This window comes from Myodes glareolus, chromosome 17 (genome assembly GCF_982192425.1).
Source record: "Myodes glareolus chromosome 17, mMyoGla1.1, whole genome shotgun sequence".
Classification (NCBI taxonomy): Eukaryota; Metazoa; Chordata; class Mammalia; order Rodentia; family Cricetidae; genus Myodes; species Myodes glareolus.
Window position 1 is genome coordinate 59488773 of NC_142042.1, and position 26389 is coordinate 59515161.

The 26389-nt window shown below is 44.8% G+C and overlaps 1 protein-coding gene across 28 annotated transcripts in view; it reads left to right on the forward strand.

Annotated features, from left to right (window-relative positions):
* The window catches only part of LOC125408772 (myomegalin-like), a 211805-nt gene that overhangs the window by 151325 nt on the left and 34091 nt on the right, over nt 1–26389 (forward strand). For all 28 annotated transcript variants that reach the window (XR_015735366.1, XM_048447403.3, XM_048447446.3 and 25 more), the window contains 13 exons: nt 301–459; nt 1214–1327; nt 1498–1635; nt 2477–2656; nt 3572–3766; nt 6094–6258; nt 6379–6460; nt 7164–7255; nt 8505–8621; nt 8795–8932; nt 9523–9635; nt 10693–10820; nt 20429–20517. Coding sequence is in view for 27 of the 28 variants with exons in the window: in XM_048447403.3 (XP_048303360.3) it covers nt 301–459; nt 1214–1327; nt 1498–1635; nt 2477–2656; nt 3572–3766; nt 6094–6258; nt 6379–6460; nt 7164–7255; nt 8505–8621; nt 8795–8932; nt 9523–9635; nt 10693–10820; nt 20429–20517 (1710 nt within the window). In the remaining variant the exon portion in view is untranslated. The remainder of the gene's footprint in view (nt 1–300; nt 460–1213; nt 1328–1497; nt 1636–2476; nt 2657–3571; nt 3767–6093; nt 6259–6378; nt 6461–7163; nt 7256–8504; nt 8622–8794; nt 8933–9522; nt 9636–10692; nt 10821–20428; nt 20518–26389) is intronic.

Consider the following 26389-nt stretch of genomic DNA (forward strand, 5'->3'; position numbering starts at 1 on the left):
AAGGTGAATATCAGAGACTCTACCTCTTAAATTATTTAGTTTAATAGGAGAAGCAGCCACATGACAGAATTTCAGTGGGGCAAAAACTGCCAAAGAGGCAGCTTTATGTTCCAATAGCAGTGATTAGGGGTGGCTAAGGAAGGAATTTGAGACCCTTCTGCCAATTTGAGATCCTTCGGCCTCAGGCTCTCTGTAGGCTGGGATTATAGGCAGGTGCCCTGCTTGTCTTGAAAGTATTCTGACCTTCATACCTAATGATCACAAGGGAAGCTTACTTTTAAAGAGGATCTGTTATTTCAGGAGATACGAAAAGCTTTACAACACCTCCAAGGAGAACTGCACAATAAGAACCAACAGATTCATGCACTGGAGATGGAAAAATACAATGAGATTCGAATCCGGGAACAAAGCATCCAGCACCTCCATCAAAGCCTGAGTCTCAAAGAACAGCTGCTCCGGGTGAGTTCTCAGATGAAGCCAGGTTTCTAGAGCTCTCATGTGCCTGCCTCCAGGCCCGCCCTGTGCCTCCCGTGTGAGTGCTGGAGCTGGAAACGCATCAGTGAGTAGGACACACAATCCGTGAAGCGGTATGCTCCCCAGCAAATCAATAGCTGCACGCACGCATGTAATCCACAGAGGCAGGCTCAGCAGACAGAACACCTCTGAGTCACACGACAGGAGATGTGCTCTTCCACAGGGTTCAATGGCAGAATGAAAATTTTCGGGACAAATGGGGCACTAAGAGACACAGTCAGTCGTTACCTACTCAAAGCTTTGGGCCTGTGCCACATTTTCTTTTTGGAGATACCTTTGTGCTGTATCTAGTTTTGTTTTGTTCTAGGGTCTGACTATGTGGCTCTGGCTGACCTGAAACTCTGTAGCCCAGGTTGGCCTCTAATTTAGAGAAATCCACCTGCCTCTGCCTCCTGAGTTCTGGGATTACAGGAGTGCTCCACCAGGCCTAGCTCAAAATCTTTTGCGAGATTTTTACTGACACCTTTAGTCAGAGCCAGGCAGTGTGTCCTGTGTTTCCATGAGCAGACGAGCTCGCCTGTTTGTCTGTCTTTTGTAGAATCATTAACAATTTACGTTGTCTGTTATCTCTGAGTGTTTTGTATATGTGTGCTAAATAACAAATTTCTCGAGGGAAAAAAAATGAAGAAATTCATCTAAGAGGTAAAGGAATAAAGAAAAAATGCTTTTGTCTTGTTAGGAGTTTCAGGAGCTCCTACAGTATCGAGATAATGCAGACAAAGCTCTGGAAACAAATGAGATGTTGCTTGAGAAAATGCAGCGGCAGATACAAGACCGAGCCACGGATCTGGAGGTACGCAGCCAGTTCCCCCACTGCACTACCCATTGGCCTCGCTGCCCCTGGTGTCTAAATGAAAAAGCCTTGGACTTTCAGCTTTCCGTTCTTCCCCATTTGGAATCTATTGGATTAAAGGTGCCAGTTCAGCGAACCCTCCGGAACTTAGGGGCCTTTTTTCCTTGCAGCGGGCTATAGATGAGAAGTTCTCCGCTCTAGAGGAGAAGGACAAGGAATTGCAGCAGCTTCATCGTGCGGTGAGAGAGCGAGACCATGACTTAGAGAGACTGCGTAGTGTCCTGTCCGCCAATGAAACTACCATGCAAGTAAGAGCCAAATCCAGCTTGCTGTCTTTCCCCAGCCCCATCATTGCTTTCTATGCCTGAAGGATCAGCCGCTCCATTGTTCTCTGAAACCCAGAGTTTCAAAGCCAAAGACCCATAGCGTTTACTCGTTCCTCCTCCAGCAGTAGGGAGAAGGCTCTGAAGCTCTCTTTTACATTATAGACTTACAGGGGAGCACTGCGTGGTGAGTGCTGTTTGTGTGGTTCTAACTTCTCATCCTTGCCTATTCATATGGAAATGCACATACGCTTTTCCGTGAGCATTGTGGGACATGTATATACACACATATTTTATACTGTGTTTTTCTCACTGATTTTATATAGGTATCAATGTATTATATGACTGCTCCTTTTTATTTATTTATTTATTATGTATACATTGTTCAGCCTCCACATATGCCTGCAGGCCAGAAGAGGGCACCAGATCTCATTACAGATGGTTGTGAGCCACCATGTGTTGCTGGGAATTGAACTCAGGACCTCTGGAAGAGCAGTCAGTGCTCTTAACCTCTGAGCCATCTCTCCAGCCCCCCTGCTCCTTTCCTTAGCATATACTTTTAGGTTTTTTTGCAGACTTATTTTAGACCCTCTGTAGCTACCATCTGTCAGTTATTAAAGAAGCCATTCACTTTTTCCCTGGGGAAACTGCCCCTCCCACAGTCCTACTGTAGCACGCATTCTGTATTTAAAGGAAAATACCGCTTTGACATTCTGTTTTCTTACAAAAGGGACAGGTGGATGTGAGTTAAAGGTGGGACTAATTCTCTTATCCTGAGGGTGCGGGATGCCCCTTTGGCTTATGTTTGCTGTGTCTGTCCCTGCAGAGTATGGAGAGTCTCCTGAGGGCCAAAGGCATGGAGTTGGAACAGTTAACTGCCACCTGTCAAAACCTGCAGTGGCTGAAGACAGAACTGGAAACCAAGTCTGGCCGCTGGCAGAAGGAACAGGAGAGTGCCCTCCAGCAGTTGCAAACATCCCTGCGCAACAAGGACAAAGAAATGGAGGCAAGGCTTCCGCACTCCAGGGCATTGGGTGTGCATGCAGGCAGCGCTCTCCAGGCCTCCAGAGCCAGCGACCCAAGCCTTCAGTTATATTCTGTCCCTGGGCGAGTGACTGCCTTTCCCCGAATTCTCTTTACAACCATAACTTAGCGTGTCATTTATCATTCTTAGAGAAGCCGTATGAGAATTCATTAATTAGATCTAAAAAAAAAAACCTCTGTATTATAATAGTTAGAATGTAATTGCTGGGTCAGGCATTGTTATAAGAGCTCAATGGAAATGGACTTAGTGGATCCTCCCAAGGTCGTGAGGGCACACTCTGCTTTGAAAGCAAAGACCCAGGCGCTTGAGGTTAACTTGTCAGAGCAGCATGGCAGAGCTGCAGAGCCGCTTCAGTCCAGCCAGCAGGGCTCCACGGCTTTAGCACCGTCTGCTGTATGTCTGTGGATGGAAGCTGTAGTGGCATTGCTCTTCTTACAAATACCATTTCCTTCTCACTTTATGTCCAGGCTGGCTCCAAGCTTGCATTCTCCTGTTAGAGGCTTGCAGGGGCTTGGGCTTGCAGGAGTCGCATGCCCCCTCATTCATACCCTCAGTCCATTAGCCCTCTCTAAAGTTATACTGCGGAGGAAGCAGCTGAGCTCAGTGTCCCTTTGCTGCACCCTCCCTTAACTGCTATGTGCCCAAGCATAGGGAAAACTGTTATTTCAGAAATTATTGTGAAGCTGCCATTCTAGGTGTTTTTCTGTATTCATATTCGTTCACTGAGTATGTATGTCCAGCCTTCCAACTCATCGACCTGTGCTAGGCCTGGGGGCACAAAGGATGAGACATTAGTGTTCCCAAGAATGGGCTCTTTCGGTGTGGGGCAGAGGAAATTCTGCCCTCCAGGCATTTACGCCATCCCTCTCGCATTAGGAGCTCCGGGCAACACTACTCTGCAAACTCGAGCCCTGCCAGAGTGAGATAGCCGAGGAGCTGTGCCAGCACCTGCAGCAGAAAGAGCGGATGCTGCAGGACCTTCTGAGTGATCGGCGCAAACAAGCTGCAGAGCACGAGATGGAGATCCAGGGGCTGCTCCAGGCGATGAGCACCAGGGAGCAGGCGAGCCAAGTAAGCGCTAATGCAGAAGCAGACAGGGATCCCGTGCTGCACTTGGGGTCATGGGACAGGAAGTGTCTGGAGCTGCCGACTTGGGCTCGCTCTCTCCACAGTCTACTTGGCAGTTCTCCATCAGTCTGAATGAAATGGTTTGAACACTGCATCTGGAAAGCGGCCTAGACAATACATGCATCCAGTATTTTTGTTTTCTTAATCTTCTGATTGTTCTGAGAGATAGAGGAATGGAATTCTGAAATACTATCTAAGTTGTCAGGACTTGAGTGATAGTCCATACCTCAAAAGAGTCCAAATTTTCCATCCTGAAGATGTGTATTTGTAATTGTCATTTAGAAGTTGCGAGGGGAGCTCAGCTTTGGTTTCATCCTAGAGAAAGTTAGTGCTATAATTTAGCTAACATGGTTCCAATTCATTATCTCAATCCCCTAAAAGTTTACAATTATGATTGTATGTTGGAGGAGGCCGTTAATTGGTTCCCAGCCGCTTAGCCCCAAAATAATCACACAGAAACTGTATTAATTAAATCACTGCCTGGCCCATTAGCTCTAGCTTCTTATTGGCTAACTCTTACATCTTAATTTAACCCATCTCCATTAATCTGTGCCTCACCACGAGGTCCTGGCCTACCAGCAAAGTTTCAGCACATCTTTCTCAGTCTGTCTCCGGCAGCGGCTTCATGGCTTCTCACTAACTCTGCCTTCTTCCTCCCAACATTCAGTCCAGCCTTCCCTGCCTACCTCTACTCTGCCCTGCTCTGGTATAGGCTCCAAAAAGTTCTTTATCAACCAGTGGCATTCACAGCATACAGAGGGGGATTCCACATCAGTTGTATGTATACATGATGGTAGACATGATGCATGAGTAGGCACATGCACAATGGTGCATTGATGGAAATCAGAGAGCAGCTATGTGGAGTTCATTCTCTTGCACCTTTACATGAGGTCCAGGGATCAAATTCAGGTCACTGGACTTCTGTGGGAAGCACCTTCACCTGCTGAACTATCTTGCCAGCCCTAAATGCATTTCTATACATTAATGGTCACACATAAATTCTAGGTCTTCCTCTTGTATCGCTATCACCTTAGAAAATTGGTAGAAATACACTAGTTTGATTGTTTAAATTTTCTCTATTAATTGATGGTTTCATACATTTATATAATATGTTGGTCAGTCTCAAATTCTCTTTTCTCCTCTATCTCCATTCTCAGTGGGACCTACCACTTGTTTAAACAAAACAAAAACCTATGGGACCCTCAGAAATAACTTTTCTGCTCAGAATTTATAAAGGAAAATAGTGGAGTAGAAAGTCTTTCCCAGGCAGAATTGTGTGCACAGTAAACAGCAGGACTGGACCAGATGAGACAGCCTGAAACAGGCTCTCCAAGGCCTCTACCAGGCTAAGGTGTGAAGATCAGAACTGGCCTAACAATGACTTCCTTTACTCTAGTTGCTTCTTCACCCTCAACTGCCTTTTACCCAAACATCTGTATGGCTGAGTTCTTTGCCAAACATGACCTTATCACACTGGCCTCTCTATCTAACATGTAGTCCCACAGACAAAGAGTGTGGGCGCTCAGTCTGAGTGAGTACCACTGGTCACAGTGGCACAGAGTCTTGGTTAGGAGCTCTGGGCCACTTACCTGCCGACACACAGTGACTAGTGACTGAACTGATTAGTGACCATCCACAATGTGCTCGCATGTATCAAAGCAGCTTGTTACATGCCTTGAATACATACAGCTTTTATTTGATATACATACATACATACATACATACATACATACATACATATACACATACAAATTTTATTTAAAGTGTGGGGGGGACACCCTCCGTCCACTCTCCAAATCCTTCTGCTATGCTTGATTTTGCTTGATGCACTTCCTGCTACCTAATATATCCCCTTACGTTTTTCCTGTTTTCTCCTCCTCAACAAGAATGTATATTTCAAGAGCCACTTAGTACTAAATCCCAAGTACCCAAACATGACTTGCCAGGAACGGGCACTCAGTATATACTTACTGAATGCACTTACTTCATGGGTGCTAGAGGGATGTCTCAATAGTTAGAGCACTCTTGCAGAGGACCTGCGTGCAGTTCCCAGAACCTTCAGGTGATTGATAGCCATCTGTAACTCCAGTTGCAGAGGACCTCCTCTGGCCTCTGTAAGCACTGCACACGCCTGGTACACAGATATGCACACAGGCAAAACAGTCATGCACATAAAATAAAAATAAGTCTTTAAAGAATTTTGAAAATGTTTTATTTGTTTTACTGTGATATCTTTCTAATAATGTTTGTTATGATTCCTTTCTTACCAGGCAGCTGCAGAGAAAATAGCACAAGCCTTCCTGGAAAGAAACTCAGAATTACACGCCCTACGCCAGTACTTAGGGAGAGACCTTGGCCCCTCTCGGGCGCCCCACTTAAACCAGCAAGTTGAAGTGGCTTTCGTCAGCCCCCACCTGGGAGATCAGACTGATCAAGTAAGAACTGTAGACTCACATAGATATTCATAGCAACTGCATTTTAGTGAGACTGTTCAGTCTGTCGCTGTGTTCATAGTCCCTATGTCTTTCTAAACTCACAACCCTTCTGCTTCACAGAGTTCCATGCAGGTGCCCTCTGGAGATGATAGCACCTCGTTGACTGCTAGGGAGGATGCCAGCATGCCCAGGTCCATGTTAGGTGAGCGCCAATTCTGCTTTGTGGGGATTCCTGTTGCTTTTCCTTGCCCCATTGCTGTTGAGTAGATTCAGCCAGGACACTGAACGTCATGATAGTTCAGAAAACCAGTTTGGAGTCCCCTGAAATCTGGAGACTCATCACTTCTAAGAAAAACTGTCCAAACCTTACATGTTTTTTTTTAATTTATTTAACTCATTGTTAGACCAACTTACATATTAAAATTTACATATTAAAAATTAAATGTTAACTTCAGAAATTAAATATATGTAAAGGTATACTCGGAAGCCCTTTTCTCTCTCGTTTCTACTCACTCCCTGACTGTAATAAGTTTCCTTTCTGGATTGTCCTCCTTTGTATGTTTTTACAAAGTAAGCAGGTGATTTACATGTGTATATGGATAAGTTTGTCATTTCCTTCTTCACCTACTAAATGTATTCTTTTGCATCTATATTTAGTATCCTTGAAATCCAAATGTTCACCAACGTCATTCTCATTTTTTCTCAGCTGTATAGTGTAGTCTGCTGGACGAACATGTGATAGTCTATTCCTTTCATTCTTTTTAGCATATAGATTGATTGTGGGGTTTTTATTATAAATATTGTTACACATTAAAGCAGGTTTGTACATTTTTTTAAGTGCTGCAGGGCAGCAGAGATCACAGCATGTTTCAGTGATTAAAAGTCGTGTTGTGCATTCACTTCAGGAGACTCGGACACAGTTGCAGGGCTGGAGAAGGAACTGAGTAATGCCAAGGAGGAACTCGAGCTCATGGCTAAAAAAGAAAGAGAAAGCCAGGTAAGTTCGTTAGTGAAGACCAGTCCACGGCTTCCTGTTGTTTCTTTCAAACTGGTTCATACTTTAAACATTCCAATTCTCCATGTATAATACCTGGCTCCAAATTCAAGAGACACCTTTCTTCTTTTTGGAGAGGAACACAAATTGTTGTATGACTTCATCACCTCAACAAGATGCTTTCACTGCAATGAAAGCATCAAGTCTTTTTGCTTCTTCCTCCTCTTGGTAAGCAAAATAAAATAATTGTAAAGCACTTTTGCCAAACAGAAGTGTTGTGTAGCTCCTGTCTAAAAAGATGGCATTGGATGCATGAACTCGGCAAACAGTAAACAGGAGGCGGTGAGCATGAGCAATGCTGTGCACTGAGCACTCTTCCTGTGCTCTGTGCTCGTCAAGTGAAATGGGTGATAAAATCACTAATAGGAAATACTACTTTTTTAACACAGATATGGGGTCTAAAACCTAAATTGAGGCTTAAACTCGAGTCTTAAAATGCTGACTGACCAGTAGCCAGGCAGGAAATATAGGCAGGGCAATCAGACTAGGAGAGTTCTGGGAAGAGGAAAGGCAGAGAGTCAGTTACCAGCCAGACACAGAGGAAGCAAGATGAGAATGCCTTACTAAAAAAAGGTACCAAGCCACATGGCTAAACATAATAAGAATTATGGGTTAATTTAGGTTGTAAGAGCTAGTAATAATAAGCCTGAGCTAATAGGCCAAACAGTTTATAATTAATATAAAGGCCTCTGTGTTTCTTTGGAACTGAATGGCTGCAGGACCAGGCAGGAAAGAAAGCTTCATCTACATATTGTGCTGACTGATGGCAAGGTTCCTTTGTAGTAGCAGCATGCTCTTCACCAGGAGACCTGTAGTTTGGTGATCCCTGGTGGTGTCAGCAGCTATAGCTGCTCAATACCTTAGGAATTCATGAAGCGGTATAAAACACAGGCATTCTAAATCCACAATGTTTTCATGTATTACCTGAAGTATTTGCATAAAACTAACAGCTTTTCTTCTTGCTTCTGCTAGTTGTAACCAACTTTGAAATATCCCAGTGACCCCATTAATTAAATTTGTTATTTGTAGTAATAGAAGACATGGAAAACATTCTTGTGGTTTCTTTTAGAGTATCCTTTGATTGCACACATGTTCTATCGATTTGATGCATGGCACTACTCTTGTATTACTGACTGATTGTAATATGCTGTGAGACAGCATTCTCCTCTCCTGTTGGTTTCTCTCTCCACAGATAGAACTGTCTGCCCTACAGTCCATGATAGCTGTCCAAGAGGATGAACTGCAGGTGCAGGCTGCTGACTTGGAGTCGCTGACCAGGAACATACAGATCAAAGAAGACCTCATAAAGGTCTTTCACAGCTTTGTAAAACCTGGAATCTTGTGTGCCTCAGCTAGCTGTAGGGCATCCTCACACAGGATACTGAATTCCCTGGCCTTGAACTAGAACAGAAGGATCTGCCCCTTGCTCCTCTGCTGTGTGACGTCATCACCGTCTTCATGTTTGCATGTATTTTTTTCTAGGATCTGCAGATGCAGCTCGTCGACCCTGAAGACATACCAGCCATAGAACGCCTGACCCAAGAGGTCTTACTTCTTCGGGAAAAAGTTGCTTCAGTAGAACCCCAGGGTCAGGAAGTTTCGGGAAACCAGAGACAACAGGTGAGCTCTTGGGACACAGGTTCCTCTGGAGCTTCTACCGCGTATCTAAGCTCCTCGGTGCAGAGTCTTCAGAAAGTCTGTGTGCCTCGCCTGTGTACCTGTCTGCATGGCCCTCTCCCTACCCACCTCACTCCGTTCTGGCAGTCCTGACTGCTCTGTCTGCCGGCTACACGTTCCTATAGCTCGTCTTCAGCATGGCTTACGGCTCTGGGTGGGGAATGTACTTCCTAAGCTTTTCCCTAGACCTAGACCAGCGTGTGTGACAATGCGGATCTGAAAGAGCACTAAGTTGTTAGTGCTTCCAACTTATCATCCCTGCCTTCCTCCATCCTTCCATCTTAGACCCTTCCCTTTCTCTAGACTCCCTCTCTCCCTCCCTCAGTTCTCGCTCCCATGTTTGCACTTGACTGATAGTTTTAAAGGTATAAAATGCTAACAGGTATAATGCTGCTTTGGAAGCCGTGAAAGCTGAAGTGATAAATTGACAGTTGGTCACCGTGTGCGCTAATCCCATGTTTGGTCTCTCAGGATTTCCTGTGGCTCTGTGTCTCACTTTGCTCTTTCCACATTGCTGCCTCTCTCTTCCTTAGCTGCTGCTGATGCTAGAAGGACTGGTAGATGAACGGAGTCGGCTCAACGAGGCCCTGCAAGCCGAGAGGCAGCTGTACAGCAGCCTGGTCAAGTTCCATGCTCATCCGGAGAAGTAAGAGAGGGGCCGCCTGGCTCACTTACCTTCAACTTTCATTCTCTTTCTTTCTTTCTTTCTTTCTTTTAAATCAAATTTATAATGATAAACAGATGTTTACAGTACCAAAGAGGAGGAAATAGGAAGTTACCCACCTTGTGATCTGTTGTATGGCTTGACCTGAGCCTTGGGGTCTGAATCTTAAATTAGAAATGGGATTTCCCATTGTTACTGCAAAGGTTACCCGAGAAGACAGGTCAGGGTATGGCAGTGCCTTGCGCACAGTGAGCACCGTGGGCTCCTTTCCATCTCTGCGCCGTGTTCTGCTGAAGCCTGCTCTTCAGTGAACAGTAAGGCTGTCAGTGCGCTAACACCAGGTTCATGGCGACACAGAACATGTATTTGTTATGGTGGCAGATCCACCCAGAATCACGGTTCTCAATTTTAATTTACATTTGCTATATCTTTATGACTCGTTCAGAGCACCTTCACTTTTCTTTTGCCTTCCTTCCTGGCCTCTGTTCTTTCTACAATTATTATTATTATTATTATTACTATTATTACTATTACTATTATTATTCGGTTTCCCATAATTTCTCATTGGCTTTAGAAGTGCTTTATTTCCACCTCAGGAAAGGGAAAGCAGGGGAAGGTGGTAGGTACTGGTGTTGTCTTTGAACATCTGGAATCCCCCTCCTTGATGAACTGCTTTCGCTGGGAGCACTGCCAGTTTGGTGCAGATGTGAAAACAGCACTCTCCAGCCCTCAGCTCATGCAGGACTCAGTTCACATAACAACATTTCCCTTCTGTTGGGGCAGGGATGTGCTATATATTTGTGTGGGAGTGGCCCAGAGTATAGCTAAAGGGACAGACTTTACAGAAAGGTGCAGGCCTTGCTTCTCCTCCAGCAGTGAACACAGGTGCCGCACAAAGACTACACTGCTCACTTAACCCTTGTCTTTGAGACCTTAGGAAGTCTGGTGGCCCAAGCAGCATAGACGGCTCTTGGGGAACATGCGGACTCCTATACTTGATGGCTAACTCATTCTCCTTCCATGTGGCATGTTTAATCAGCTCTGAGAGAGACCGAACTCTGCAGGTGGAACTGGAAGGGGCCCAGGCATTACGCAGTCGGCTAGAAGAAGTTCTCGGAAGAAGCCTGGAGCGCTTAAACAGACTGGAGAGCCTGGCCGCCATTGGAGGTGGGGAACTGGAAAGTGTGCAAGTCCATCACAAGCATGCCTTCTGAGCACTGGCGGGTCACACTGCAGCACGGGATGGAACCCTGTTCACACTAACCAGAGAAAGTCGTGTCTGACTGGACAAAATGCGTGGTGACTTACTAATGGTAGGATTGTGGTCACTCGCGGCTCCTGCAAAGGGAAAGTCACCGTAGTGTCCCCGAGCTTCACTACGCTGCTGTCTCCGTTACACATGGAGGTCATGAAGGAGACCTGCACACCCTAGATCATTCCATTTTAATTCCCATAGCCACTCACCCTTCCCCCTAGCCTCTGCTCATTCCTCTACCCCTTCCGCGGGCCAATAAAGTTTATCCCCCCCCCCCATCTCACCACCCATTTCACATGTCCCATATCATGTCATAAAATGCATGTGTGTGTATTATTTTGCCATCCAATCAAATCATGCTCTCTGAAAGCAATTTTTAACCAAATAAAGGAATAGAGTAAGTTTCAGGTTTAGAGAGAGATTGAGAGTTCATCGAGCTGCTTTGGGGAGAGGTGTAGCCGTACTAAGGATACAAAACCAGGAGAGTAGACTTAGGCTAAGTTAAGGAGCAGAGACCATAAAAGTGTTTGTGTTAAATCTTGCTCTCTAAGGCTGCTTTAGAGTTGACTGTTGAGAGTCACAGATCAGATTAGCGGACTTTAAGTTCTAGTCTATAAAAGTCTGGAACATTCTTGTTCCTCACTGTCCTAGGGCTTCTGCAAGCCAGAGACATGGCCTTTAGTCTGAACATGACTTAGAGGAGGGGCTTCCAAATCCGAATTCTCTAGGAGAAAGATACTAGTCTATGTGGTGTTTCCCACCCCTCCCCCATGTTTCATTTTGTTTTGGGTTTTGGTGTTTTGTTTGTTTGTTTTTTTAGACAGGGTCTCACTGTGGCTGGCCTGGAATGTGTTGTGTAGACCAGACTGGCTTTGAACTCACAGAGATGCACCCGCTTCTGCCATCTGGGTGCTAGATTAGAGGCGTGGCCACCTCTCTCACCTGTCAGTACCCTTTAAAGCAGCATTTTCCTGTGTCTCAGCATCAGAGAAAAGTCCATTTCTAGATCCTTGTTTGGAGGTGACGCATGTGTGTCCATTACCTTACCCCTGCTCGATGTATGTATGTCCTCATACGAGAGGAAGGAGTTCTGTGGGTGTGAATGTGCCCAAGTCATTCAGAAGGAAGACCAGAATTCTGTGTGTAGGATTTAGTCAGTCTCTACTTCCTTAGAACAACATAACAGATAGAGAAAGGGAGCTTCAGATTTCGTCTCTAGCATCTTACATGTCAGGAAAATGAAAAAGAACAGGTTATGCAGGGGCTGTGGATTCTGCACCATAAGGTTTCCTACTGCTGAAAGTATGGATTTCCTAGAGAAGCTAAGGCTGCAGCTCCGCTGAAGACGGTACTGAGGGAATATAATTCAGGCTTTCCAGCACCCTAAGAAAGACTGAGTCCCCTTCCGAATCTAGACTGAGTTCATGGTTTTTCCTTTCCCTTCCTTTGGCCCTGGCACTTCACATCCACGTGCTGCCATGCTGCTGTATTACATTCTAAATTCTCTCTGAGATTGCGTCTGTAACAGATGACTGTCAACCTGAAGTGGACAGGAAGGGAGTATTCTACCAGAGAAACACCCTGGAGTCTTCTGGTGAAGTAGTTCACAAAGATTGACAGTCATGCCTTGCTTAGAATGGATGTGCTAATTCAGTTTTAACAGCCAGCCGTTAGGGGGAAAAGGAATCATTTGATAGGAAAGATAGAGGTGTTTGTATAAGCAGAACCATCCGATTTTCTTAGTCCCCTTGTTTTTAAGAGATTTTAAGGTCTGCCTGCACAAAACTTCATGTAACTAGCAAATAGGGAAGAGGGTAATAGAGCTGAGCTGTAGACGTCAGTCAAAGCCTAGTCTGTCAGGTCATTACAGGGCTTTTAGGAAATGTGTTTACTTTTCTATTAGACCAACATGGTTTTGCAACGCTGCTATTAAGTTTCAACTGTAGGTGACTCTTGGGTTCTGAGGGTTCCTAGTGATCAATGTCTGTTAATAATTAGTCCATCTGCCAACCTCTAACAGAAGCAGGTTGATAGATGGGTAAATTGTTATTGATTCCAAAAATGTGACTAAAATATGGTACTAACTTTCTGGCCTTGATGGTAGAACGAGACTGGGGGCTGTGCTGCCTGGAGAGAATGTGCTGGGCCCACAAGCTTGTGCGGTGATTTGACATCTGGTTACAGAACACAGTTCTTACGAATTGTCGCGTGTAAGCCACAGGTGGATGGTACTGTGATCCTATACATCATTCCTTTAATTGGATTAACATGTTCGAATCTTCATTCCTCTGTAGGAGCACAGACTGTTAGCTGTATTTATTCGTCTTTGTTGGGACTTTTAAGAATCTTTCAATAAACTTAGATTTAAAGTGACTTACTCGTAGAAGCTTGTGCTTCAATAAAAACTTTCTTGAAAGAAAAATAACAAAGTAGATGTTCCCATGGGCTTTGCTTATTTAGAAGCATTGAACTTAAATTTAGAAAAGTCCATTATTGATAGATTTCATTTGTCTCATATTTCCTTTTAAATAGTGGGAAAAATCTACAGAGTAATGGTTCTAGTGGTCAAGTAGACAAGTCTAGTTTTGGGAACTATTGAGTTGAAAAGGGGTTCCAGAAAAGTTCAGTTAAGGAATAAAATGAAAGTCCTTCTGACATACTTTCTCCAAACTCTCCCCTAATTTAGACTTTTTTGTTGCTGTAGATTTGATTTGGGGGCTCGAACCCAGAGCTTTGTACATGCTAGTGAGGTACTGTCCCACTGAACTTAAACCCTCTACCACATATAAATCATACTGAAACCCGATTGTTTCAACATCTCTGATGTTCTATTTTTTTTTTTAAAGCAATTTAGCCAAGTTATAATTTCTGGGAAGGAATAGTTGAGCTGTTTTAATATGCCACCCTACTTCGGCACGATGCATGTTTTGTATCTCCCCGACTTCTGCCTCGTCTGCCTCCGTACCCACAGCTCTTCGTTCAGGTCCAGACACAGCAATGTTTTTACCACTGCGGATTGTAGGGAAAGCTTTTAGCTGTCTTATAGGCAGAAAGAGACCTATTAAAGAGCAAAAAATCAACCTGGGGAGGATTTCCACAGGCGTACAGAGTCTCCTCAGAGGGTCTTGTAGTCAGGACTTACAGGGCTTACACATAAGTGCCATCTGCGGAAGAAACAGTGCCACCACGTGTGTGCTTGTTTGCGCTCCTAGTTCAGTATCGATTGTAAGGGCTGGGCTTACGGCTTCAGAACAGTTCAAGAAAGTTGATTCAGCTCTCTCTCCTGTCTCTGACCTCACATTGGAACCTCAGGGTGAGGGAGAGAAGTGGCAGGTCACACTGCACTGCCACCTGCCCGTTTCTCGGAGTAAAACTGACCTGGCTGCCTGAGCTCCTCGGTTAAGCCAAGCTGGAAACACTTTCCTGCTTTGGTTTTCCTCGAGCTGTCCTTACAGAGCTCTGAGCCCGTTGTTCAGGCATTCCTTCAAATGCCGCGGTCCTAAAACCCAGGCTTACTACACAGAGAACCTCTGCGGCAATTTTCTCCTTTTCATAGGAGTCGCAAAGTCATCACATTTGAACTGAAAACCTCAGCTGTCTCCTCAGCAAGGGTCTTCTCCCCTACAGGAGAAGGGGAAAGACTTCCTGTGTCCTTAGGGCCATGCTGTAACTCTGTGCTTAAAGACTGCCTCGCAGAACAAAGGGGGGTAGTTTTCCTGTTTAGAGACTAGCATCTTGTGAGATGCAAGTACATATTTTCTCGTTTCTCTTAGACAGAGGCTCCTTATGGTAGTGTGGACCCATTTATACTCTAGAGAAGAGCATCCGCAAGGGTAAAGTCCACCTGTGCCACTTCAGTAGAGTAAAACCGAGGCTGCAGGAGTAGGTTGAAAATGGCAACGACTTCTGTAGGGTAAATCAAATCTCACTGCACTTGAATTGAAATAGCTCCCTTGCCATTTGTAACAATAATTAGAATTAGAATTAGAAAATAAACATATTACCTTTTATGTACTCTTGAGTACTGACAGAACTTCATTTTTTCCTATATAATCGCACAAGCCAGGATGCATTTTTCCAATAAAAATTAGCATTAGCACTTATCACCAACAGAGAATGAGAAATGCAAAGGAAATCGAAAACTGTCCAACAAGTTTTACCAGATGTCAGGTAAGAATAATTTAACTTACAAAGTGATACACTCATGTTATTTTCCTTTTTCATTGTTTAAAATCAAATTCCCGAAGCTAAAGTCTCTATTATACTGCCTTCCTTATGCTAAAGCTGAAAGAATAAAATAGAATGTTTGAGAATATCGCAAAACATCTGGTCCAAAGTGGTCTGGGGAGCAGGACTGTTAGACACATGGGCTCTGCTCTCTAGACTTTGACAGAGGCCGGTAGATTTGCTGTTAGTGGCACGGGCCTGCGTTTGCAGCCGTCTGTCACTGCACTAGAGAGTGACTGTCCACCCTAAACACCTCAGAAGCATGTACATAGACACGTGTGCTCTGAAGGCCACGCATCCCTGAGTTCAAAGTGTTATTTGATAATGAAAGCAATGTTGCTTGCTTTCGTCACATGAAATTTTGTGGGGTACTGAGGAAGGGTGATTCACAGCAACTTGAGATGAAGAAAGAAGTGCACACTGCATGATCAGACCCGTGGCCCTCATTTACTTCCAGGACTTTCCTCACCAATTAAGCTTCTTATTTTCTCTAAACTCATCCTTCATGGAACTGTGCTGTTAAACTGTAAATATCTGTGCTGTGGAGCCTGTGCTTGTAATATGCATGTTGGGAAATCAGCTAATTTAGTTGAGACACACCAAAACTTGTTACTGATCCAATAAAAGTATCAGAGGCCAACAGAAGCTATTTGGTTTCATTCTTAAAAACTTAGGAGAAAAGCTAACGGAAGCTCACCCTCTTTCCTTTTCCGTTATAGGAGTCAGTCTGTTGATCACTGTTACTAAGGTTCCACGTCAAAGCCAGACCCCGTGCATGCATATTTCACTAAAGAAGAGGAAGTCTGAATTTTTTATCCTCCCAAGGAAGTGAGACCAAAGAAACAACATAGTACTCCCCCATATCATGAAATGGGCTTGCTCTCCTTACTAAATAAAAGTAGTAAATGCAAGCCAGTTTGAGGGTCAGTGGCTGCGGTGGGCGGTGCTATCTGTAATAAAATGAGGAAAAGACCACAAATGGAGAATTTCTTGACGTGATAGAATCACTTTATAGGACAGATTGTGAGCTTGATCTTCCCAGGATGGCCCTAATTTATACATGTCCGGGGCAGTTTAAAATGGGTGAAACATGGAATAAGCAATCTTTGGGGGAAGTAGACACTAACGTCCTATTGAGATTGTGTACCCTGGAAAGTCATTCGGATTATAATTTCCTTTCCCATCAGTTAGCACAGCTTTTTCCTTAATGGTATCCACACTGGACAGCGCTGTTAGGAAACACTGCATTTGAAAGACAGAAGTGCTCCACTGTCTACGGAGAGTGTAGCAAGTCTTGACATGAATACAGTCCTGAAGCGAATGGATGTAGAGGAAACTGAATCTTTATAGAGAGAACTGTTGTCTCTGATTCTCACCCAGCATCATACTACTGAGCCAGAGAGACCTGGTTCGCGAGGTGAGAATGTGAGTGTTCTGATACTGAACACCCGGCAGAGCGTGGGGATGAAAGTAAGATAGACCGGAGGCTGCTTCCTCTGGGAAAGAGCAGTTGGCCTGCAAACTTACTCAGACTGTGAGCTTCACCTCTTTAAATTTATTTTCAGAATAAGTTTCCTGTGAGCCCTGTCATGTTTGAAGTTGCTGTTCACATATAAATAAATAACTTAAGGGAATTAATAGTTGTAGGGTAGAATTTGGAGAGAATACCTTGACCCTACCCAGTTTTCGCATGACTAAGAATTAAAAGGAAAGTGTGTAAAGTTTCTTTTAAAACTATTCATGCATAGTGGCATTTCAAGGTAGTTCTGATCTGATGATGATAATGGCAGCTTTCCAGAAGGGATCACTCTATATCCCTGATGGCCCGGACTTCCCTTCTGGTCCTCTGAAGCAGGAATTCAGAAGGAAAGACTGACAGGTAAAGCCAATGCCACCAGGATTAACCCTTTGCTCTGCTGCCGATACTTAGTTAGATTCTGTGGCCTTCAGCCTTGCTAGCCCTGAACCTCTAGCCCAAGGACCTCCTCAGCTCGCCAGCAATAGCAAAATGATACTGTTGCAGGGTAAGACCTACTGACTGCTCAGCGTGCCAGGCGCTGCTCTAAGCACACAGTGGCAGCAAACCCTTTGAAGTCCAAAGTTGTTTGAAGTGTGCAGCAGCTGCCTGGAACAGATAGCTTCACCAACCCTAATTAAAGTCACACAACTAGTGACAAAAGCAGGTTCAAGTAGATGCTCTGGCACCACAGTCCACACCCTTTGTCACCACGCCATCTTCCATTGAAAGGCCCTACGGACTTGTGAGTGTCGGCCGCATGGATAAGACCACCTTGTGTTTGCAGTGTCTTAAACTCTCAGCTCACGGATTTCGCTTCCTTTTAGAGAGTTCTTGTATTTCCGTGTACTTTGTAAAAATCATATAGCTGGTAGAAGACAACTAACTACCCATGGACCACGTGGCGTCACCTCCATTTCGTGTGCTTCGGAGCCTAGGGGCTTTCAAGAACCACACTGGGAGCATCTCCTGAGGACTCAGTGTCTGATAATATTCCTGTCATGTCTATGTCCTCCCGTGTAAAACTCCATCTCAGAGAAGCAAGATTATTGGGATCAGGCAGATACTAGCTCATAGAGAATCTCATACATTACCAAAAATGAGCCTATGGTCAGTTTTAAAGATGCTGAGTCTCTTCCATTTAAAAAGTTAAACTAGCCCAAGACAGCTAAGGAAGTAGTCTTCTGTTGCCTTGCAAAAGGGTTAGAAAAGGGAACCCTTCACAAAACAAAATTCTTTTGTTTTTCTCAGAAGAGGGGCAGGGTCTCACCGGCTTTAAACTCACTCTATATCTGAGAAAGACCTTTACCTCCTGATGATCCTGCTTCCACCTTCAAGGGCTGGGGTTACAGACGTGAGACAGCAAGGCCTGGTTCTGGGCGGTGCCTGGGATCAAACCCAAGGCTTTGCTGGGTCAGCACTATTAGCACTGAGTCACATGCCAGCCCTAAAAAATTCTTTTCATTCATTAGCCAATGGAAGTTGTAACAAAAAGAGGAATGTCAAGTGGTCGCTTCCAAATAGGACCTTGTGAGAGACGACATACTCATTCTATTCCCTTGTTGGTTTTTGGCTTCATTCTCAAACACATTTTCCAGCCTTTTTAGTTTCAGCAAAAGCAGAGCAGCTCTCAAGCTCCATTAAGGAAGAGAGAAACAAAACCTCCAAGTAGCAGACAGCTGGGGCAGGTGGGGATATTCTTCTTTTGTCTGTAATTTCTGACCAAACCAGAAGCAAGGTCTCCGGTCCCCTTCCAGTGGTTTAAAAAGGAAGCAGTAGAAATGTGATTCTGGCAACAGAAAGTCCCCCAGTTTAACTCCTGGAACCCAGTGCAGGGATGGCTTAGGGATACGGAGGCAGCATGGAGCAGCCCACAGCCCAGCGGGAAGGATATGGGAATGCTGTCCTCACGGAGCTGCCTGACCCTCAGAGTCACTTTCCAGCTCCAAAGGGAACAGTGAGAAGAGTTATTTTCTTCATCTGTCACTCAGCGAGGACGTTCGCTTTCTTTGCAGGAAGAGAAATGTCATCTCTACTATTGGACAGGGACAAATTTTCCAAAAATAAGTATAATCTGGTACAGATGTCATCAATGACCTGGCATCCTGGTTTGAGCGGGCTTCCAAAGCAGCTTGGGCTCAGGGATCGTGTTCATTCCCTCTAGCCAGGCCCCTGGGGGAGATGGTTCTGACCTTCAAGGGAGTGGTGAGAAAGTCTTGCTGTATGCTGGCTGCAGGTGGAGTGCCTCCTGGTCAGTGGTTTCACTGCAGGGAATCCCGCTCTCCCCTGAAGGGACAGAAGCAGTCACAGTGAAGACTGAGGACCTTAAGCTGCTAGGACAACACACTTAGTTCTTGGATGACGTGAGCAAGCCATTGCAAATGCCTTGGCACAGACTGTAGGCACTAAGAATTGGAAGGTAGATGTGAGCTGCCCACTTTCTACTTGGCGTGCAGAATACAAGTAATTTAGGCTTTCTGGAGGTGGGTAAGAAGTATGAGCGCTCTAGCTGTGAATGTTCATTCTTCATGTTGAGATCTCATTTGTGAGTGTGTGAGCTCAGGAGGAAGTTCTCTGGTCTTGGAAGAGTAAATCAGGTTCTCCATCATAAGAAACAATGGCTCCTGAGTCCAGACACTTGATTTACTAGCCCACATTTTGTCAGAATTAGCAGTGAGACAAATCACAGAATCTCTCTGAGCCCCAGGTTACTCCATAGTTAAAAGATTTTAATAGGTTGTTGCTGTGATGGGATTAGAACTAGACGCTAATGTTCCCTAGCCTGGCAAATTCCATGAGATCCAAGAGTGTCACAATATACATTCCTTGATGTTTTGAGGGGGGGGGATCAGTAATGTAAGTGACAGTTCTTAATGTAGACTTGCATGGACAGTCTTCCACTATCATCAGTTTTAACGCTACATGTTTGTGCCATCCTGAATAATAGTCACTAGCCACATACGGTCATGTCAGTAGAAACTACCTACCAAAGTCTTCCTCTGAGCAGTGCAAAAGGAGGCCATCCTCAGTGAAGGTTCTCTTGCCCAGCACCATCCTGGACCTTTGTCTAGACCACTCACTGCGGCCTCTTGTCCCTGACAGCAGGATATAGATGCCTAGGCCCTAGGGTGACAGGTCCATCTTTGGAGGATTAAAGGGTGAGACTACATGCCGTTCGAGCAGAGCGCTACCAAGAATCTTCCAGGCAAAGGATGTTGGCCCTGAAAGAGAGATTGAGAGAGGTGTGGGGGGGGGGGGGGTGGTTACACCGAGGAATCAGAAAGCCCCTGGGTTATCCTGACCTCTGTGAGACACAGACCCCAGAGATGAGTTCCGCAGAGATATTGTCCCCTTACGGACAGCCCATCCCAGCCATGGGAGAGTGTGAGAGGAGCCGCCCTGATACCAGGAAATGAGGGGCCTGCTCAGCAGTTGGTGGTGGGAGAAAGCTTAGTAAGGTCTGGCCATGTTAAGAGAACATTAGCATCTGAACAGAATGGAGAAGAATTCATGGAACTGGAGGGAGAGGGACAGTCACTCTAGTGGCTTCTGAAGTGGAGCAGGAGAGTCAAAGTGAGCTTGCTTGGAGGGCTCGGCTGAACTATTAGGTAGAAAGTAACATTTGCATAGGAGAAGGCTTGTTTCTGTTGTCCCTGCCCCCGGCCCAGAGTATGAAGAAGAGAGAAAATCAGAGGTGGATGGCAAGCGTGTAACTGTACCTGCCGTCTGGAAGCCACCTGCGAAGGAGTCACCTTTCTCTTCTGGACTCTCCTCCAGGTGCTGCGGCAGCCGACGACACCGAAGACGCAAGCACGGAGTTCACAGACAGCATCGAGGAGGAGGCGGCACACAACAGCCACCAGCAAGTAAGTCAGTGTCAGGCGTGAGGCCTTCTGGCTCTTTCTCACCATCAGCCTTCGTGCGCTGGGAGTGGGAAGACATCTTCCTTGTAACCCACCCCCAGCCTGCTCCCGGGTTTTCCTTGGTCTTTTTCTGTTCAGCCTACCTTTTGTTTGTTTGTTTGTTTTGTTTTTACTACGTCTACTTCTTTCTGCTTCTTATCCCTTCCTACCCACCTGTGTCCCTGTTTCCTGTCTGTAGCTTTAGCTTCAGAAGAATTGTGACTCACAAGACCATGGATGCTTCCCCTCTTTGGCTTTTCTGACTGAAACACAAAACAGAAGACAGACATGGAAGGGCTGTTTGGGGGACAGCAAGGCCTAGGGCCTGCTTGACAAGAGTCCTTGTCTGAGAAACTCCCAGGGGATTGGAAGGCCTCCAAAGCAGGGATCTTGGTGAACTTGAAAAGAGCTTTGCTCTGGGGTCTGACATGCTACCCAATAGCAAGTCCTGCCAAGCTTCAGAATTTGTCACTGAGCCACCATCAGAATTGTAATGTCTCAAGCCCAGGAGTGGATGTCCCGGACCCAGGTTAAGTCACCCTTAGTAATCTTAGCACCCTCTGGAACTCAGAGAGTTCCACCTTGTCTCCACCTTGCCCTGGGACATTCAACAGTCACACCTAACTGCCCGCGACTCTTAAGTTGTTACAGAGAATGTGGATCATTGACAGAAAAGGTTGGGCCTTTCTAGTGGTGTCTTCCTTGGGGCTACTAGGAATGCTGTAGGAAAAATGGGGGTTCCTGGGTCTGCCTGTACATTCCCTGCATGAGAAAAAGAGGAGACGTCCATGAAACGGATAAGAAGAGACCAAGTGAACAGACCCCAAACCGAATAGAATCTGGCCTTATTTTGGGCTCTTGAGCACCTGAGTTTCTTTGCTTTCTGTCAAGGTCCCCTTTTCGTCGCAGTAGTCACGACTGCCCTTCACTCCTCCCTTGAGGGCTTTGTGTTAGCTCCACTTCTCCGTTTCTCCCGACTCCTCACTGACTAACGGGCTGCGGTTTTAATCACATTTACCACTGCTCCGAAGCTCAGAGGCCTCTGCCCCTCCCTGACTCGGTCAAGGATCTTGGGTGCGAGAATTTGCAGGATGAACAGAAGTCTGCTGTGAACAGATTGGGATGTTGGCTGGACACAGTGGCTCTAGCAGCTGTGGGGCAGGAATAACTTCAGACTTCGTAAACAGAAGACCCCGATACCATGGCCATCGGACTCTGCTTACCACGCTCTAACTAGCCTGATGCTGCAAGTCTCACAGGCAAACTGGTTTGTAAAGCCATTTTTCCCAGCCTTCTTTCCTGTAAGCTCACGCTGAGAAGATGACTGGACTCTACTTTGAGAAGGTCAGTCTCCCGGAGTAGACGTTCACCCCGACACGTCATGGCACTTATCTTGGTACTTGGCATAGGAAGTACTCTGTGTAATTGTACGTTAGCAAAGCTTCGGACCAGGGTTTTACTCTTCATAGACAGAGTGTACACCCCCTGGATGGTAAGCACTGTTTTCCTCCGATCGCTTTTCCTGGAGAACTGGTTTTTAGCTTTTGAGTAGGAAGAACCCTGGTGGATGGCATCACTGTATGCAAAGCTGCTGTGAGTTCGCTTCATCTTCTGTGGAGTTTGAGTTGTGACTCTCCTGTTACCAATTAAATAAAGCTTGCTTTGCCATAACTGCCCTGTGTCCAGATTCTAAAGACTTGTTGACTTGTTTCCCTTTAGGATTAGTCTGTGAGCAATTCCTTACTCTACCCTTGGGAGATAAACTTTATTGATGACCCCACACTTCCTTTTTTATTTACTTATTTATTTTGAAACAGGGTTTCTCTGTGTAGCCCTGGCTGTCCAAGAACTCACTCTGTGGCCTCACACACACAGAGATCCGCCTATCTTTGTCTCCCAAGTGCTGGGATTGAAGGTAGGCGCCACCGTCATTTGCCACTCCTTTCTTCATGCACCCATATACACACTTTCCCTAACACACCCACATACACACCTTCCCTAATGCACCCGTATATACACTTTCCCTAACACACTCACATACACACTTTCCCTAATGCACCCATATACACACTTTCCCTAACGCACTCATATACACACTTTCCCTAACGCACTCATATACACACTTTCCCTAACGCACCTGTATACACACTTTCCCTAACGCACCCATATACACACTTTCCCTAACACACTCACATACACACTTTCCCTAATGCACCCGTATACACACTTTCCCTAACGTACCCACATATACACTTTCCCTAACACACTCACATACACACTTTCCCTAATGCACCCATATACACACTTTCCCTAACACACTCATATACACACTTTCCCTAACGCACCTGTATACACACTTTCCCTAACGCACCCACATACACACTTTCCCTAACACACTCACATACATACTTTCCCTAACGCACTCGTATACACACTTTCCCTAACACACCCACATACACACTTTCCGTAACGCACCTGTATACACACTTTCCCTAACGCACCTGTATACACACTTTCCCTAACGCACCCATATACACACTTTCCCTAATGCACCCGTATACACACTTTGCCCATCTTTGTGTTCCTGGGCAAGAATCAAAGAAAGCAAATTTATTTTATCGTATGTAGGAAGTCACTTGCCTTAGAGAGCTTCAGGTCTGACCATGATAGTAATCTTCCCTAAATATTACCCACCAAATTCCAATGTCAAAAAGTTGTAAGGTCTTCAATAAATAGCGAAGCTAACTCTGAAAAAAAAGAGTTGTAAGGTCTATAAGAAATGCCTGGGAGATGTTCAAAGGACGTTAGAGAGCAGTCAACCATCCCCATTCATCTGAACATTTTCAGTTCAGAGAAGTTCATCAGGAATCAAGTTTCAAATGCAAAAGATCGGTACACTAAATCCGACAGAAAAGGAGAAAAACTATTTTAAAATAATAATATTTTACTATCAAATCATAATTAAAAGTATGGAGTACAATGCGATAATTTGATCTACACATATATTGTGAAATAATTAAGCCAAGTTAATTAGTACATCTGTACCTTGCCTACTGTTTTACGGGGGATATTTGAGATGTACTTAGTCATTTTAAAGTATACTTAGTACTAACGATCGTCACCAGATGAACGACTGACCTCAGAGCCTATTGCTTCTGTCAGTGTGAAGCTTTGTGACGTCTCACGACCCTGCTGTATCCCCCCGCCCACACCCGACTCTGGTGGCCCCAACTGTTCTCTGTGCTTCAGTAGCTCAGCTCTGTCAGAGTCCTCAGGATGACGGTGCTGGTGTTTGTCCTTCTGTGAGCAGCTTGTCTCATGTAGCCAGACCTGAGCAAATAACAGGGGAGCCCCTTCCTGAGACTCAACAGTTTCTCACTCTGTGTAGCTTACTCGTGCATTCACAGACACCCAGGTCGGCTCCATATTGTGACATTTGTGAACAGTAATTGGAAAGAGAATGCTGACGTCAGCTCACATAGTGATTTGAGTTCCTTTGGAAGCATATACCCAGAAGTGGTCATGTAGTAGTTCTGTCTAGTTTTTTTTTTTTTTTTTTTGTACTTACCATACCATTTCCACAAAGGCATACTTATTCAGCATCCTTTTCTCTTTACTTTCTGGTTTGTTTTTTGCTGTTGTTGTTTTTGTTTTTGGTTCTGAGGAGAGAGCTCAGTACCTCATGCATGTTGTCAGTCATATATATGTATATATGTATATGTATACACACACACACAACACTTTCTAATACATGTGAGGTGATAGCTCCTTGTGGTTGTGGGTTTTTTTCCCTAATGATGACCGACACTTGATTATTTGAGAAATGATTTCTTAATATCTTTAATATTGCCTGAAAATTGACCTTCACCATTGGAAATGTGAAACAAGAGGCTGAAAACCAAGCAGCTCCACTCAAGCAGAAGTGCAGCTCTGAAGTAGGTCCATGAAGCACTGGGAAAGGCTAAAGTGTGTAGAAACAATCACACGAGTGAGTTCGGCGCCATGGAAACACCAGTAAGAGAAGTGTGACTTAACATGGGCCCCAACGGAGACACACTAGCAGTGCGCACTGGGTGTGGGTTTACTGAGGAAAAGGGCTTTTCGTAAAAAGTTAATGAGTCTGGATCCTTTTCATACGTTTATATTTAAATTATAGACTTAGGGAAAAAAAAACTTCCTTTCAGAGCTGTGAAAATTCAAATTAGTTAGACAATGACCAGAGCTTTACCAGATACATTCAACCTGTAGCTTCGTGTGCCCCAGATTGTCCATGAGTGCAGCCCTGCAAATCTGGAGATTATATTACCACATCCTAAGATCGGACCCCTCTATATCTAGGCAATGATTTATTTTCTTATTTTAAAATGAGAAATTTGATCAGATGACTCTTTTTTAAATTTAGTTTATTTTCTTATTTGCATTGGTGTTTTGCCTGCATGTATGTCTGTGTGAAGGTGTCCGATCTCGGGCATGCAGACAGTTGTGAGCTGCCATGTGGATGCTGGGATTTGAACCTGGGTCCTCTGGAAGAGCAGTCAGTGCTCTTAACCACTAAGCCATCTCTCCAGTCACCAAATGAATCTTAAGGTCTTTCTGGCATCAGCATTTCATGAGTCAAATGTTTCCCTTTAAAAGAAAATAAGTATACTGAAACCAATTGAATAAAATACACACACAGGAAGATACTCTTCCAATGGACAGTCTCATGAAAGCTGGGTTATTTTTTAGCAGAAAAAACACTCAAGGTTAAGAGAGAGACTCTTGTGTTCATATTCAAATCTAATGGTGATTTTAGTTCTGTTCATTGCAAATAGTTTACATCGACAGGTAACATCACAAAGTTTACTTGTGTATTTTTGCCTACCTCTTCATTATTTGAAGGGCATTTGAAATGACCTCACTATGTAGCCCAGGCTAGCCTTGCTTCCATTTCTCCTGCCTCAGTGTCCCAGGTGTTGGAATTACAAGCCTGGGCCACCATTCCTGGCACATTAAACAGTTAAGTGAAGGTTATGGTAATAGTCATTCAAAGGGGCCCTATCCAATACCCAATCCTTCTGTTACAATTGCTGGGTGGGACACACGGAGACAGCACCGGCTGGCTACACCAGGCAGCAGTCTTATAGACAGACATTGTCTAGAGTCTGGTCACTGCTGCACTCACGAAACCGAGAGAGAACTGAATGTCTAACGACTGAGTAGCAGTGTCTACAACTGTCTTCTGTATGGCTGTGCATCACTTGACAATTTCAGTTGCCGGGGCAACTAAATACCGTTTCATGTGTGCTATGAATGCATTCTACTACAATCGTACAGCACAGCTATGATGTCGTTTTGTCATGAGGAATAGCAAAACTCAACAGCTTTGTGAACACCCACGCTGTCCTATCAGTCGTTGACCCGTACATCTTGCTCTGGGTCCTATTCTGTTCAGTATGTTAGTGACCTAAATGAATGTCTAAAGCATAATTCTATGAATCATCTCTAGTCAGGTGACCACTGCATGGTTTATAGAGATGTACATTAACTATTTTAATGGCTTTGTAGTTGGGACATGATTCTCTATAACCGGAATAAATTTATATGTGACTAACATGACTCACGATATTAATAGAGGTAGAAGGAAACAGCATGACACAGAAATTCCTGCAGGAAGGGGTGAAGAGGGAGGGTCGAAACTGGCCAGAAATTGAGTCTGACCCCCACACAGCACCGCTGAGAGGAAAAAGGAGCCAGTGTGACTGGGAAGCATGGAGAGTCCTGTTGAGAAGTGTGCTGTAGCACCTGTTCATAAGCCCAGCTCTCAGGAGGATAAGCCAGATGAACCAAGAGTTCA